The sequence below is a fragment of the Cyclopterus lumpus genome, chromosome 9, assembly GCF_009769545.1.
Source record: "Cyclopterus lumpus isolate fCycLum1 chromosome 9, fCycLum1.pri, whole genome shotgun sequence".
In the NCBI taxonomy this organism is placed as follows: domain Eukaryota; kingdom Metazoa; phylum Chordata; class Actinopteri; order Perciformes; family Cyclopteridae; genus Cyclopterus; species Cyclopterus lumpus.
The window spans coordinates 27,218,488-27,234,053 of record NC_046974.1 but is presented as its reverse complement, the minus strand read 5'-3'; the positions used below and the strand labels follow the sequence as shown (position 1 = coordinate 27,234,053).

Genomic DNA, 15,566 nt, shown 5'->3' with positions numbered 1-15,566 from the left:
ATGACCTCACAGTGACTCTGTCCACTTCTTAAACACAGTCTAGGATTAAAAGCCCACCAGGAAAAGTCAGCAAAACACCAATTCAACCATGTGAAATATTGTTCAATGTGAAATATATGCACAGGAAGTGTAGAGCTTCTAAGAAAGTGTCTTAACTCTGAACTAAATCAGTTATTGAATGAATTATTGTTCAGAAGAGAAGGTGGGGTCTTATGTTACCTTTCTTGATCACAGGCACCTGTGAGAGATGGCCACTGTTGTGCGTGGCCATCGATAGGTGGGACATGTGCATCTTTGGCGAGGACAGCAGGGAGGGCGTGCCCACGGGAGAGTAGTTGAAGATGGCGGAGCCGTAGCTCTGCCGCCGGCCTTCGCGCCGGTTGCTGTCGATAGCTGCTTGAAGCTCACCGGGGGAGCTCAGTCCCCGCTTTTCACATTCATACGGGTAGAGGTACTTCATATACCTGCGGGGAAGAAGACGGCAACGATTTATGGGGCTTTTGGTCTCATATCGTCAATCAATCAGGTCGGGAGTGGGATTGGGAAAAAACCCAGAAAAAAGTCCTCCAATGAGACTATAAAACTATATCTATGAAATCATTTTATGGGTTTACCTGAAAAACATTATTATTATTATCAAATGATTTTGGTTTCAAGCGCTGAGCACAACATACAAATGATAAAAAAACAGTGTGCTAGTTCCTCTGTCCACATCGTCACTTCTATCATTGAGACAGCTGCACGCCGTAAGCACAAAGAGGATCTGCAGTCCGTGCATCAACGTGCATTCAACCCGCCGAGCTGAGTGAAGAGAACCTTGTGTGTCCAACACAGACATCTCACATTGGAGGGTGAACGACCAGAGCGTGGACTGAGCCACTGGTATTCACATGAAAATGATTTCACCCAAAGAAAAGCCTGAATAATATGTCTGTGCTTGTGTTCAGACACGTTTGTGCTGTGAGGAAAAGCTTTGTCTGCCCTCTGAAACGCACGCACACACACACACACACACACACACACACACACACACACACACACACACACACACACACACACACACACACACACACACTCTCATGCACATAAATAAAATAATGCAAAGTCACGACCAACACAGCATCCTCCATAACTATAACTTAAAGCCAGTAAGCCACGTCTCCACATGAGGTGTGATGCTGTGCTGCATCATCTGTGTGACACACATGGGCCGCAGTCATGTGACTATGTTCATATGACACGTGTACATTTCTGCATTCAGTCTTTTCAAAATAAACCTCCGTCTTCTGAGGAAACTGAGGTACGGTTTTGGTTAAAATAACTACGGAAGTTACTTCACTAGCCTTCGTTATATTATCACTAAATATGGGCTACTTTGCATGAATTTCCAGAACCGAAATCTGAACATTGGATGAAGCAAAGTTTAATATTTCTTTTTGTTCACAAATGAGTAAAATATATTTTCAGAGATTTTATATATCTCTTTTGTATCACAAACATAAAGTACTGTCAACAGCCAGAGACAAATCAAATGTTGCTATGTTTTTATTAATAAAATGTTCTCTAAATCAGGCAGTACATGATAAGTGAACAAACCCCTCTGTTTTAGAGAGAGGGGTACACCTTCAGAATAAAGAGAGGAATGAAAGTGGAACGTCTGGTGGATGTGAGAGCTGTGAAGTGGACATTTATGACTCAGAGTCGGAGAATAAAACTCACAAAGAGAAAACGGCCTTCAAAGAGATGTTTTGTAAAAGGACATTTTGAAGACACTACAGGTGAATAGGGAAAGAGTATTAACTAGTAGATATCAACATGACGCTTTTCATTTTCTGAAATGTGAGTTTTTATAAATCTACAGATGCGAACAGACAAACTAGTAAAATAAACACATAGGTGTGTTTTCTTTCCACCAGCCCCTCAGCACATGTTTTATCATTCATATCAAATAACACTGACTCCTTAAGTTCCAAAAAGGTTCACATCTGAAGAAGATACAAGGTTCAAATATTTCAACTTACTGAAAAAACAATAAAATAATGAATAATTATGTTTTCCACTTGTCTGTTATTGTGAGGCGAGAAATCGTGTGGCAACACTGAGACTCCAGATTTAATGCCAAGCCATCCATAAGGCAATAATTACCATGAATCACAGCGAGGACCACACGTACGCCGCGATGCGGCAGGAAATGAAGATGACTGTGCTTCTTCCCCCGCCTGGGCACGCATAAACCATCATATTTTAATCATAGCGGGGAATCAAAGCAACTCAAGAACACTTGTGGCCGGCTCTGGAGTCACAATGAGGGAGGAGGAGGAGGAGGAGGAGGAGGAGGAGGAGGAGGAGGAGGAGGAAGAGGAGGAGGAGGAGGAGGAGGAGGTTATCAGTCATCTCAGGGGTTATCGCTCGTACTCACTGCGTTCGGAGAGTGAAAGCTGCACTGGTGATGGAGGTAGGGAGGTTAAGGCCTTTGGTGATCTCGCGCCATATTTTCTTATTGATGACCTCCACTAAGCCGCCCTTTTCCGTGACGAGCTTGTAGAGCATGTAGAGATCCAACACCTGCTTGGCCATGATAGGAATCCGATTCACTGGAGTCCCTGCAGAAAGCAAACACAATATCCGCAATCAATCCCATTAACTTTGGTTCCTCCCGTCGATGGGCTGCTGCGCCGTCTTATAAGGCCAATTTATCTCCAGCCGGTCAAATGTCTGACAGCTCTGTTAACGGCAGGAAATATAACTTCCACAAAGAGAGAGAGAGAAAAGTTTTGAATGTCTCGTCCACTGGAAACAGCCTCATTGATTATATTATTATTTCATGACAAGGGAAATTACATCTTAAAGGAAACTTTAATTATGTCAGAAAACAAACTATCACAAAATATACATGTCAGCTATTTAATAAAGTCGAAGGTAATTAACACGGGAATGAAATAACAAGTGAACCGCAGATAGATTAGTCGGGTTTAAAACTCAAATACAATCGGTGGCCGTCTTCGATTAATGACTGCCAGCCCGCCCCCTTATTAGCAAAATAAAGGGAGTCAGACAATCATTTTCATTTGCAATTTAATGTCTGGCAATAAAGAGACACGGCCGGCTCTTTGTGAGGATTCCAAAGTGGTTGACCCTGAGATAATTAACCTGCATTTTGCTGATAGAGTTCCATTGTGCCCATCGGATTTACCATAATAGCGATCGATAGCTGCAGAAATATAGTGCAAACAACAGCAGTGGGCCCGTACAGTGCGCAGTGGGGGGATGGAGGAGAGCTCTGAAGTATCGTCTGAGGTGGTAAAACCACATCAATTAAGGCCAGTAATTACGGCTTCATTTCGCGGCGCTGGCATGTGGACGGATGAGACACGATTAAAACAAGAGATTGATGTTCCCCCTCTCCTTGCTAGACAACGCCGGCGGTGGACGTGAAGCTGCGGCCGCTTTGACGCCGCTCGATGGTGAAGACAGTGTGCAGGGGACGCTTAATTAAAAAACACATAGAAATAAGGAAGTGAATGAAATAACATGAGGTTTATGGGTTGGTCCATAGAAATGATTTGAAGGGAGACACACGGTATCTGATGTTGTGAGAAAGTTCTACTTCTCATATGACAATATGATTTATTTATTTTACATAAAGAAAGTCAATAACCTTCTACCCACACACATTTAAGTCCAAAGTGGCCCATATCTCTAAATGACAACAACCTGAGGCTGGATCCAGAAGGGAGTCCATCCCAGACGGCAACATCCGGTTCTGAAGGGCAAAGTGTCGCGAACATGCAAATTCTCTGCTGACCAGGAGGGGGCGACTCCTCTGGTTGCAAAAAGAAGTGAACATTGTGAGTTTATGGTCTCATTCGCTACTTTCAAGTCTTCTTCAGTACAGCATGATGTTCTTTTAGTAAATTATGGTAAAAATACAAAAATGAAGTAAAGTTGGCAAAGGCCGTAATCCAAGATGGCGATGGACAACATGCCGAACTCGAGTCTTCATAACATCAGTCCACAAACCAGTGGGTCCATTTCTTATAGACTATGGTTAAAGTCCAATAGACCCCATGTTAAAATACACAATGTTTACAGTCTCTATAGCTTATATCTATGACAAATGTACAGTAATGTTTATATATATATCCCTCCTTCAGAGTATAATAATGGCTGAAAGTTATAAATTGTAAATGGCAAGGAGACACTTCAGGAGTCTTTATACTGTACATTTTTTCATTTCACTGTATATTTTGTGAACTTAACTAAAATTGTAATGGTAGAAACTAAAAGGTACCTTAACTTCACACTGAGCCAAACTATAGCGACAAACTGTCGGCATGATTTGTACTTAACAAGTATATTTGTATTGTTTGCTTGTAAAATTGCGGTTTGAAATGTATGAAATGCCGTTGATGTCTGGGATAATGGAGTCCTACAGGAAACAAAACAAAAGCAGCTCATCCTCACACTCCTTCAGCTTCATCTTTATGACCTCTGATTATAATGTGTGTCCGTGCTGATCTGTGAAACTATTATTTTGTTGGAGACACAATAGCCAACCAAACACGGATTGAGGCAATAAATAAAAGCCTCAGCCTTTGTCTGACAGAATCTGAGGAGAGACAAGCCTCTTAAAACAAGATTTATGTGCTTTCAATACCGAGGGTGATGTATTTGGCTCTCTGATTCCCTGAAAGAGATATAAGGAATAAAAGAGTGAGGATGGAGGCCTTTTGTCAGCATAAACTATCTCATCAGGCCATGTATCATTATGACAATGAGCAATGGTGGACAAGGTGGAGGAAATCCACTTTGCACGGAGTCTAACCCTCAGCTGCAAAGAGCAGGGGAGTTTGTAATTGGAACAGTGTGGAGCATCAGGGGCTCTGGTAGTGGAGTAATCATCTTTCTGCTTGGCCTCATCACTGATGCGCTCACTTTGCACCTCCGAGCCAATAATGGGATGAGAATTTCTCCTCCTCATTGACTTTGCTCTTTTAACCCATGAAGTGAACGATTAGTAGGGGGGGAACCGAGTGTTTATCTACCTCTGTTCAACTCCCAAAATGAAGACGATGAGGACTGTGGAGCACACGCACTGTCGGACATCACCGTATTTCTTCTGGCCAATAAATCCCATGAAAACACCCGAACCAATAATGGATGTATTGTGTGTACATCAGAGCCTGAAATTTCTTAGAATGTCAAAAGTGGGTTACCAGCTATAATGTTTGCCATGTTCACATCATACTCTCGTGTGTTAGCATGCTCACATTTACTAATGAGCACAAAGTATAGCGCAGTCTCATGTTATTACTTTTAAAGTTAGTGGGTGGAGATGCACCACTACTGAGACTGATATCGGGTATCAGTCCCATGCTGACTCAAACAGTGGGGTTCTTTTCCGAAACCTAACTAAGTAGTTTGCTTGTTTAAAACTAACCCGGTAAAACTTATAAACTACAACAGTAGTAGTTGGTGCTCAACAGTCACCGCCCACAGCTCAAGTTTTGGAAGTGCATTAATGTTTCAGGAAATTGTTATTTACAGAGGTTTAAGCAAACTAACGACAAAATGACTGGTGACCAGAAAACATTACATTTGGAGCAAAAGAAAGCAAAGGTAGAAGATTGTGCACGTCGTTGTTTTAAGAGTGATCCCAAATGCGACCAGCTCCCTCTTGAAACCAGCCTGTACCCTCTCTAGCCATTAAAGCTGTAAACGTTTCTGTGGTCACAATGAGCTCCACCAATCAGAGACATTGCTGTTACACAGGATTGTGACTTCTCAATGACACGGCGAATAAAACATGTTAATAGCATTAATCGCTTAAAATGCTTATTGTCAGTTAAGGGTTAAACAGTAATTATTAACTTTCCTACCATGAGCTGAGCAGCGTAACAAGAAGTTTATAGAAACAGGCATGTGCCAAGCCGAGTGGTCACCGGTGCTAAGCTGTGTGTCAGAATCGTGTAGTTTTCTGGTTTTGCATCCGTCCAGAGAAGTGGTTGCCCCACCATTTATTTGACCTAGGATGTCATTATGAACACAGACTTCAACTTAACGTTGTAAAGACTCCACCAGAGAACAGAGGGAAACATAAAAATAACGACAGTCAGGCGATGCAGCAGTTCAGTAAAGAGGAATATTTACTGTCACAGCGATCGAAGACTCTGACATTTTTTAAGGTAGCCTTTTCTTCTGCCACATAGTATTCTTAAACAATTAGCTGGGGGACAAAAGTTGACTTATTTGAGAAAAAGTGCTGATGGTAGTCCTCAGAGATAATAATCAATTAATAACCAAGGCCCCCCGGGGGCACCAGTAAATCACCCTAGGTATTTATCAACACACAAAGGAGGCCATCACAGCCATTGTCTGCTCTACTGTTGATGGAATCTCTCACGTCTCGGCTTCCAACACTGAGAGAATCATCACAAAGGTGGTCCGAACCATCTGCTGCGTGTTTCAAGCCGTTAACGTTCCCCTGACAAGAGGAAATATGTCGGAGAAATACTGCGCCGTCTGCGACATGGAACAAAGCTCAAGAAGCAAATCCCCTGAGTGCACGGAATTCAGCCTCTGAGGGTTTTATTGCTCATGAATCCAACAGTTTTACTGATGCAATACCAATTCTGTCCTTTGCCCACCTGCAGTGAGGTATTTTCATACCTCACTGCAGGGAACTCATTGGATTCATTTTCATGGAAGGGAAAATGAGCCCGGGGATAGTGAAAACACCACATTTTGTAACTACATTGACATTAATCCTAATCCTGATTAATGTTGAGAGCTGGAGTCGGGCCTGATATTCATAATCAGGTCAGTATTGGTACCGATACCAAACTGAGTGATTGGATCGGTGCCTCCCTCAACAATGCCAGTCAGGGAAAGGGTATTCTCTTTAAACAGATTCTGCATTCATATGCAGACTCACATTTTACACTAAGCAATTAATTAGCAAAACAAATCAATCAATCATAATAAGTAACACAAGCTGTGTTCTGACATGGTTGCTCAGGAAGGAGATCCGATCAGTTAAATGTTGGAGATTGTGACCAATGGGATGATTAGCAGGGTTGATGGTTCAATCCCCGCCCTAGTCGATGTGTCCTTGAGCAAGACACTTAACCCTGAATTGTTCCCTGTAGCTGTGTCTACAGTGTATGAATGTAACATGATTGTAAGTTGCTTTGGATAAAAGCGTCAGCTAAATGACATGTAATGTAATGTAGCAGCCATGACAGCGTGCGGCTGGTCTTGTTTCCACCTGGAGATCGTGGCAGAACCAGGTCCTGGAGACCTACCACAGGAGCCCATTTGAGTACTCTTCTGGAAGATATGTTCTCTTCTCGAGACTTTGATTGACAGAGGGTTCATCCAATCACCTGCCAACTATTTTTTCCAAAGACGGCCTCTCAGATATTTCTCTGTAGCACACCATCTGGTGGGCCAGGTTACTGTCAAGTTGGGACCCACTTTTAAATCCAGGAAGACATTACATTACATGACATGTCATTTAGCTGACGCTTTTATCCAAAGCGACTTACAATAAGTGCATTAAACCATGAGTCCAAACTCAGAACAACAAGAATCAAGCAAGTACAATTTCTTCAATAACGTTAAACTACATAGTACTATCAGTAAGAGACATTTAAGTGCTACTAAAGTGCTAAACAACAAAGTGCTATCGGTAAGGGACATTTAAGTGCTACTAGAGTGCTACTACGGCTCTACCTTCCCTATTCAAGGTGTAGTCGAAAAAGATGACAGACAATAACAGACAATAACAGACCAATGAAAATCCCATCAGATAATTTAATTTTGAACCGGAAGTAAAGGATTGTGTATCATACTTGGAATAACAAGGGGGTTCTGACTTGTTTGAGGAAAGAAACCATTGGCCATTAGTCTACATACTGAACTTATCACTTATCACTTATTATCCCTTATCATCCTGTGGTGTCCCACAGGGCAGTGTGCTGGGTCCTCTCCTCTCTCTGCCTACTACAGCACACCCGTTACATGGTTCCAATACCATTACCAAGTTTGCACACAACACACTCGTGGTTGACGAGCCGGCCTATAGGGAGGAGGTCCAGCACCTGTCATTTGAGAATGATGTGTTTTTTATCCAGCCAATACATCAACAGCGTGAAAGGAGCGCTGCAGTTTTGACACTTTCCAATGGGATCTCTGCTTAGTGAGCCTGGCTGACATTTCTTTGTCAGTGCAGAATGACAGTGATGTTTTCAAGAAACATTGATTGGGATATTTGCAGCAGTCCACTCTGATCACAGTTGTCAGAGGCGAGCGGTGGAGATAGGCTGCTGCTGATCTGCTCGGCACTGACAATGTCTCCCTACACTAAGTCCAAAATCAATCTCTAATTGAACGCTCCAACAACAATCCATACGGTCTCTAAACCCAAGTGACCACCCAACTACAGCATCACTTCATCAGCGTGTGCTTTCCTACGGCTGTCACAGCACACAGCTGCTCAAATGGCCAACTTTTTGGGGGATTTTTGGGATATTCTCACGACCTTCATACGATAATGGTGTCAAAGTTCAAACATCTATTCCTTTTTAAACTGAAACAGCTCGTAAGAAGCTAACTCTGATATTTCAAAAGAAATGAAGTGAACATATTGTTCATAGCATATGAGTGTGAGAACATGATGAGGAATCATGAATGTTTACAACAAACACAGAACATACTGGAAAAAAAGGTTCACATGTATAAGTGTAAAAGCTGTAGGCTATATGTTGAAATTAATCTTTTTTAAATGTTGTGTTCTCAGCAGTTCATTATTATTTATAAGGTGATTGTTGACTCTGATTTGTATTTATTTATTATTAAATAAAAATAAACAAAGAGGACATCAATTATTTCAGATGATAGAATGGAGAATAAACAACACACCACAAATCTGTTCTTCCATTAAATAATTCCTTGTGCATTGTAAGTCAAGGTCGGGAGGTGAAGTCAAACCTCTTTGCAGACATGTAAAACATTGTGTACAGGAGGAGGAATTCCAAATAACAAAAACATGGCACTCTAGCCGTGTGCTCCTTAAAATAGAAGGTGTCATTGTAGGTGGCAGTGCCTTTTATTCTCTGCTGGCTGTTAACTTCCTCATATTATTATTAAGGGTCTAAACACGGATCTATTTCCCCAACGAACCCTGGTGTTGGCACAACACAGCATCACATATGTACGTGGCCAACGGAAGAAGACAAGCGGGTTGCCCTCTCGTCTCCCTTTCTGAACCTGGAGCCTCACTACCTCCATCACCTGCACATGGTCCAACCCTGTCCTGTCCCCTTAGTTCTCACCTCCCTCCCCCCACTACTTGTCCTGGATTCGTAGAAGAAAAGAAAAGCTCAAGCTGTTAACTTTTTCTGGAGCTTCAGCTTCAGCTGGATCTGAAAACCTTGAAACCTTGATCTTGTTTTTGATCAATAAAATAAAAACCTTGAACACACAAAGTGAGCTCCGGCGTGGCTATTATTAGTCACTAATTACTTACATGTATTAAAGGGACAGATCAACCCAGAATGTCAGATCAATCTTGATTGTCTAGTTTTGGAGGTATTTAGGATGGCATTCCCCCGTTGGAAAGAAAAACAGGTTTTTCTGAATCATGTTTTTGACCTCTAAGTTTGGCTGTGTTTTTGAAATGTTAAAAAGCTGATCTAGTTATTGCTTCCATATGCTTTTTAAAACTGAGATCACAATCAATGAAGACGCCAAAGGTTTTTAACAGTGTTCTTTGTTTTAAGTCCTTTTGTGCCAAGATGAGTGGCAATCTTAAGTCTCTCTTCATTTTCCCCAAATACAATTATTTTAGTTTTGTCCATATTAATATTAATAATTCCATTTGTTTAGAGGGGATTTTTTCACATTAATATAACATAGATGTAAGAGACATCTAGCATGAAGCAGATAATAAAACATACGAATACAACTACGAATGATAATATTTGTTTTATTAACAAAAATGCAATATTATTTTTCCTTATTATTGAAATTGTGTGTTTTATGCAAAACCACTAAGTAAAAGTAAAGCTGATGTTTTACACTGACTTCAGTCAGTACAAAAAAGCGTATTTAGGAAAAGCTAATTATGCTTATGGTTACATACAAGTTACATATGCTCCCTTTTTTATTTTGTGTTGATCCAATCCGTGAGTTTTATGATCCATTGCCCTCCTAATTAAAGGTATTGAGTCCGATACCCATCCTTACAATGGAGCCCATGTGCATGTAGTGTACATATTTATTAACTGATTGATTGATGGTAGATTCTGTCAAAAAAAGAAGAGTTTTTTTGTCGTATTCTTGTACTTACCCCGTTTCTGCATGAAACTGAAAAGGTCGTCGAGAAACTCTTTGCGCTTTTCATCATCATCCAACTCATACAACTGAAAAAAGAAAAGAAATAAACCAATTAATGAAGTATTCAACATGTTCACCAAAAGAAATCAGAGACAGTGAGGTTGCTCGGGGTTATGAGGTCCCTTCAAGACAATCTGCCTCCGTCCGTTAGCTGTTATCTCTGTTTTCAGCCGAGCAGGACGCCCGCTCTCCTCCAGAGACACGGATTAGACAAGTACACGTCCATTCGTTGTTCACAATGTCGCGATATCATGGACATTTTCTATAATGCCCAGAACTATTTAAGTCTCAAGGATTTCACCTACGGTACCTACAATACTGTAGATACATTTTTAGAATTTGTGCATCAATTTGGTCTCAATTCTTGTGACATCACTAGTATGGATATACTGTATATATATATATATATATATGTCCAAAAAAATGGCAAATGATACTAACTATTTTAACCTTTTGTGTTTTTTTTGTAGCATCTTGGTTTTCTTTTTCTCTTTCCTAATTACAATTATTTACATTTCTTATGGCATGCATTAATAAATGGTTGAAACTCATACATTTGTTGTTAAAGTGGTGACATTGAGCTCTTTTGGCCACCGTACGGTCATCTTTTCTTCACTTGTATATATAGCGACTGAGAATACAAACCGACTGTATAATATCCCAGCAGGACGTCTCCCTGTGTCTGTCATGCCTGTGAACCTCCGTATATATTTGAGAAGCACTAGTTTCCTTATTGGCATCCCCATTATGCTCCTCATCCTGCCCTATTCACCGGGGCGACGGCGCTGTCAAAGAGGCTTTTAAATGGGCCTCTCCAGCCAGATACAGCTGATGGAAATATGTTAGTGGCAATGTTCACTTTCAGTAAGGCCCAGAGCCACGTTAACAGACCCACTTAATCAATACTGGAAGACAGAGGGATGACCTTTGGAATCAGTGGGGCCCTGTGGACGAGGACCCGGAGATAATAACTGATCATTTAGAAGTGTATTAGCTGTCACCAATATTAAAGGACCAGAGCAGGTCAGCACTCAGGAGGAAACCGTAGGGGGGGGTTTGTTAAGGGTAGGGTTCCCGAGGCGGTGTGTATGTGTGTGTTTGCTCTGGGGGAGGGGGGGCTGTGAGTGCATTGTGAGTGCTGCTCTGCAGGCAGTCCGTGGCGGAGGGAATATCGAAAGGTAAAGGAACAGCAAGCCATTGCAAAAATGTTAAGTGCACAAATGCAGAGCGGATGACAATGCAGCGGGATCAATTGTGAGGCCCATGGAGTGCCAAGGCACATATGCAGAGACAATGATGAGTGTGTGCTCATAGAGGCAATGACACACACACGCGCACGCACTAACATGCACACACACGCGGTTCAACAAGCTCAGGGAAGTGGATCTTAAAAAAAACTATTTAATTAAATTCTCCAAAAAGACATTGACAGCTGGCTTCGATACATACGGCATAGCATTATTTATTTGTTTCATTGCGACCACGTGCGTGCGTACGGGTGAGCGTGCACCTCTGTGTCTGTCTGGCAGTCTGCTGCAGCAACCTGGATCTCACTTTGGGTGACTCGCCTTCTGCACAGGAGGACCGGCTTCGACATTCGTCACAGACCGCCGGCTCCGACCGAACGGCCGAGGAATCAGCAGTTTATTCGACATCCTGTTGTAATCTGCTGTCTGACGCTCAGTTTTTTGCACAACTTCATTTTGTTGAGGCGTTGAGAGGGAGAGAGAAAAACCGCCAGGCGGCATTACACCACCCAACCCCCCAAACACCCCTCCCCTCAGTGTGTGAGGTAAATGAACAGACAGACAGGCCGAGGCAGGCTGAAGGACACCGGGTTCAGCTTAACCTGGAGGCTCTCAGCCACCGGGGTCAGCTGAGGGAAGCCGGCCGACATTGAACTTGGAAATGCCTCCGGACCTTTTTTTTCTCCCCTCATCGAAGCTTCACCTGTCGTTGCTGTGGCCACACTCACTAAAAATATTAACGCCACACTTTTGTGAGTCACCTGTCACCTGTCACCTGTCACCGGTCACGTGGGTTGGACTATAAAGTTCTCAGTAACGAGGATTTAAACACATTTGTGAAAGGGCTGCGTATGATACTTCTGCCCGGTGCACACAGCATCATATCCTGCATCACCCCGAAAGTCGGCATGCAAGTTGAATTTCACGGAGGGGAATGGAGACCCCGCCAGTGACCATGAGAACTACAATAGTGAGGTAATTACCAAATGTACAACTAATGACAATAAGGCAGCGACAAATAGCATCATGAGTGTAACTGCAAATCAGATCTGTGGCACAGGAAGCCATTATTTTGATTTACAACATTACGACCTCCCGTCTCAGAACAGTGAACGTAGGGATACAACTTATTACTTTGATATATATACGACTATTTTAGTGAGCTGTAAATGTCAAGATATGAAAGTTTGTGTGTGTGTGTGTGCACGTGTGTGTGAGTGTGTGTGTGTGTGTGTGTGTTTGAGTGAGAGTTAATCAGGGAGCGATGCTGCCTGGTCATGCTGGCAACCTTCCAGTTGGCTAAGTACCACCGGTAACATCACTCCACTAGTGCTTTCCTTTTCCCTTGCTCTGTCTCTCTCTCTCTCTCTCTCTCTCACACACACACACACACACACACACACACACCAATAACAGAAGATGTGGAAGCTAATATGAAGAGGCATTCTGTGCGTCTATAGAATTAAGTGGCAACAGGCTGACCACATATTGGCAGCCCTGAGTGTTATTTTACCACGGGCCACAGCAGGACACACACACACACACACACACACACACACACACACACAGAAACACACTTCCCTGTACTTGACAGTTTATGAAGCCCGAGGAAGAAATACAAGCAGTAAATATGCTAAACCAACCAAGTGCTCACCTCTGAAGCTTTCGCTCTCTTGTAAAAAGGCCGATAAAGATCATCCAATATCAATGTCATTTGAAGGACACTGGGCTTGCTTTATTGGAGGTATTTTCAAACAATATGTTTTTCTCTTCATGATGGGGACTTATTGGGTAACTACTTCCCAGTAAATTGGATTTAGGGATGATATAAATGACAAAACAGTGGGTGGGGGGGTAGTCCAATGAGATAAACTGGCCCAGAGGATTCCCATGATCTGTTCACCTTACTGGCCCGCTATCAACCGAGGCATCAGAGGGTTAATCCTGGAAATCCATGTTGGATATAGCCTCATAGAGGCCTCTCAAGGCTCCTTCAATATGACAAGCACTGCAGTGCCTGATGCAGCCTTTGTCTCAGCAGTGAAGTATACATACTATACATGTATTGTATAATAGTAGTAATAGTAATAAATTATACTAAATCAGCACGTGCATATTTTCAACAGCTCATCCAAATAAAATAATGAAAATGTTCTGATCTTACCTCTAATCAACAAGACGATAACAGTTAGAAATCACAGTTACCAAACTGATGTTTATTACGGTTAATGTTTGGTCAGGTTTAGGCAAAAAAGAAAAGAAAAAAAAGAAATTTCTTAGGCTTTTAGAAAATTCTTAGAAAATGTTATGGAAATATTGTAATTCAGGTAAGCAACTACTTTGTTAAGAGGATAAAAAAAAAGACGTGGCTGGTTAAGTACATCAGGATGTTCTCATTCCCCATTTGGACTTAGTTATCCACTGTTATTCATAAATAACCAACGTATTCGTTAAACCAGGAAGTGCAGGGCTGCCGCAAAGGAAGTCAGGTGACATAATCTAAAGAACGACAAAGTCCCGTGTGAATGCTGGTTTTACCTTTTGTTGCTTATTCTTATTCTTAAGAGAAAATGTGGGATAATTTTTAAATAACTTTATCATTCTTTTTATAAACACAGATGTCTTTCTAAGCCTATGGGAGTAGTTTTGTTCCGTGAGTAAAAACTAAAAATAGCTCCAATAACAGTCGACTTTGATAAGACGCTATGCATGAAACGAGCATGATGTCCCGTCAAACCTGGAGCGTCGTAGTTTGAAGCCAACCCAGTGCTGGTATTTTGACCGGTCGGGAGTGACAATCTGTTGGTAACCATGGCAAACTGTACACCCCGAAGGTGGCGACGGCTGTAAAACACCACAAACAGGTCAACGGCGAGTGACACCTGCAGTTGCAGAGGAGGTAAAAGAGCCGACATTGTCCACTTCTGCGCCGTGACACGACGACCATTATGATTAGCTTTCACGCGTCCCAGAGTGCACTGCTCTCCTTCATCACGGCCACTTCAAAGGCCAACGTGGCCTCCAGCCACACAGGCAGATACATGGCATCGTAAATCACCACGCTCATCCTCACAGCCTTCTCCCTCTAATCTATTCTGCTGCTGTAATATTAAAATGCAACCGTGCATCTGGTTCCCGGGTACGATATTCAAATGTATTGTTGGCCTCAATAATTCCACCTTAAAAAATGTGTTTAGTGTGTACAAAAATGAACAGCTATAGAACAATATGGACTGACACAATAGGGGCCTTGAGGTGACACTTGCATTATCATGGTTTTGTATGACATCATCTTGGGTGGCCCCGAGCACAAATCTACTTTAAAGGAGACATATCATGCTGATTTTCAGGTTCATACTTGTATTTGGGATTTCTGCTAGAACACGTTTGCATGCTTTAATGTTCAAAGACACTGTGTATCTGAATGTACCTGAACCTGCCTGAAACGCTCCGTTAAACCGCCTGTTGCTTTAAGACTACCTCCTTTTGAAAAAGGGCCCAGTGTGCTCTGATTGGTCATCGTTTCTGGTCGTCTTCACTGTCTGTGTCAACTACACAGACGTCACTTCTACTGGTGTATAGTTGTGACATAACAACAACTCCTTTATTATTGTGTTCATGCCGAGCATGGTGCATATTCCAGCAGAAAATCAATGTATTATTGAGTTATAAACTAAAACGACCTCATATTTGCAGGTGAAGCTAAATGAGGTGTTAAGCTGCTCTCTTCAAAGCAAGCTAACAAGTCAGATTAACATAACTGCTTAGAGTTGAGTGTTTAATTATTATTTTATTTTTTACATCGGTTAACAATTCCCTTTTTTTCAGTGAAGGAAGTGCACTTAACTATTATGTATTTTCTGTTCTTATATATTTTCTTTCTTTAACGCCTTATACACACTAACAATGTAAACTGTGTGT

At 41.9% G+C, this 15,566-nt stretch overlaps 1 protein-coding gene across 6 annotated transcripts in view; it reads right to left on the bottom strand.

The window, feature by feature from the left end:
- arid3c (AT rich interactive domain 3C (BRIGHT-like)) overlaps positions 1-15,566 on the bottom strand; it is a 71,814-nt gene that overhangs the window by 16,065 nt on the left and 40,183 nt on the right. For all 6 annotated transcript variants that reach the window (XM_034542186.1, XM_034542185.1, XM_034542184.1 and 3 more), the window contains exons 3-5: positions 10,352-10,424; positions 2,420-2,603; positions 220-464 (exon numbers count right to left, since the gene is read on the bottom strand). In XM_034542186.1, the coding sequence (XP_034398077.1) occupies positions 220-464; positions 2,420-2,603; positions 10,352-10,424 (502 nt within the window). The remainder of the gene's footprint in view (positions 1-219; positions 465-2,419; positions 2,604-10,351; positions 10,425-15,566) is intronic.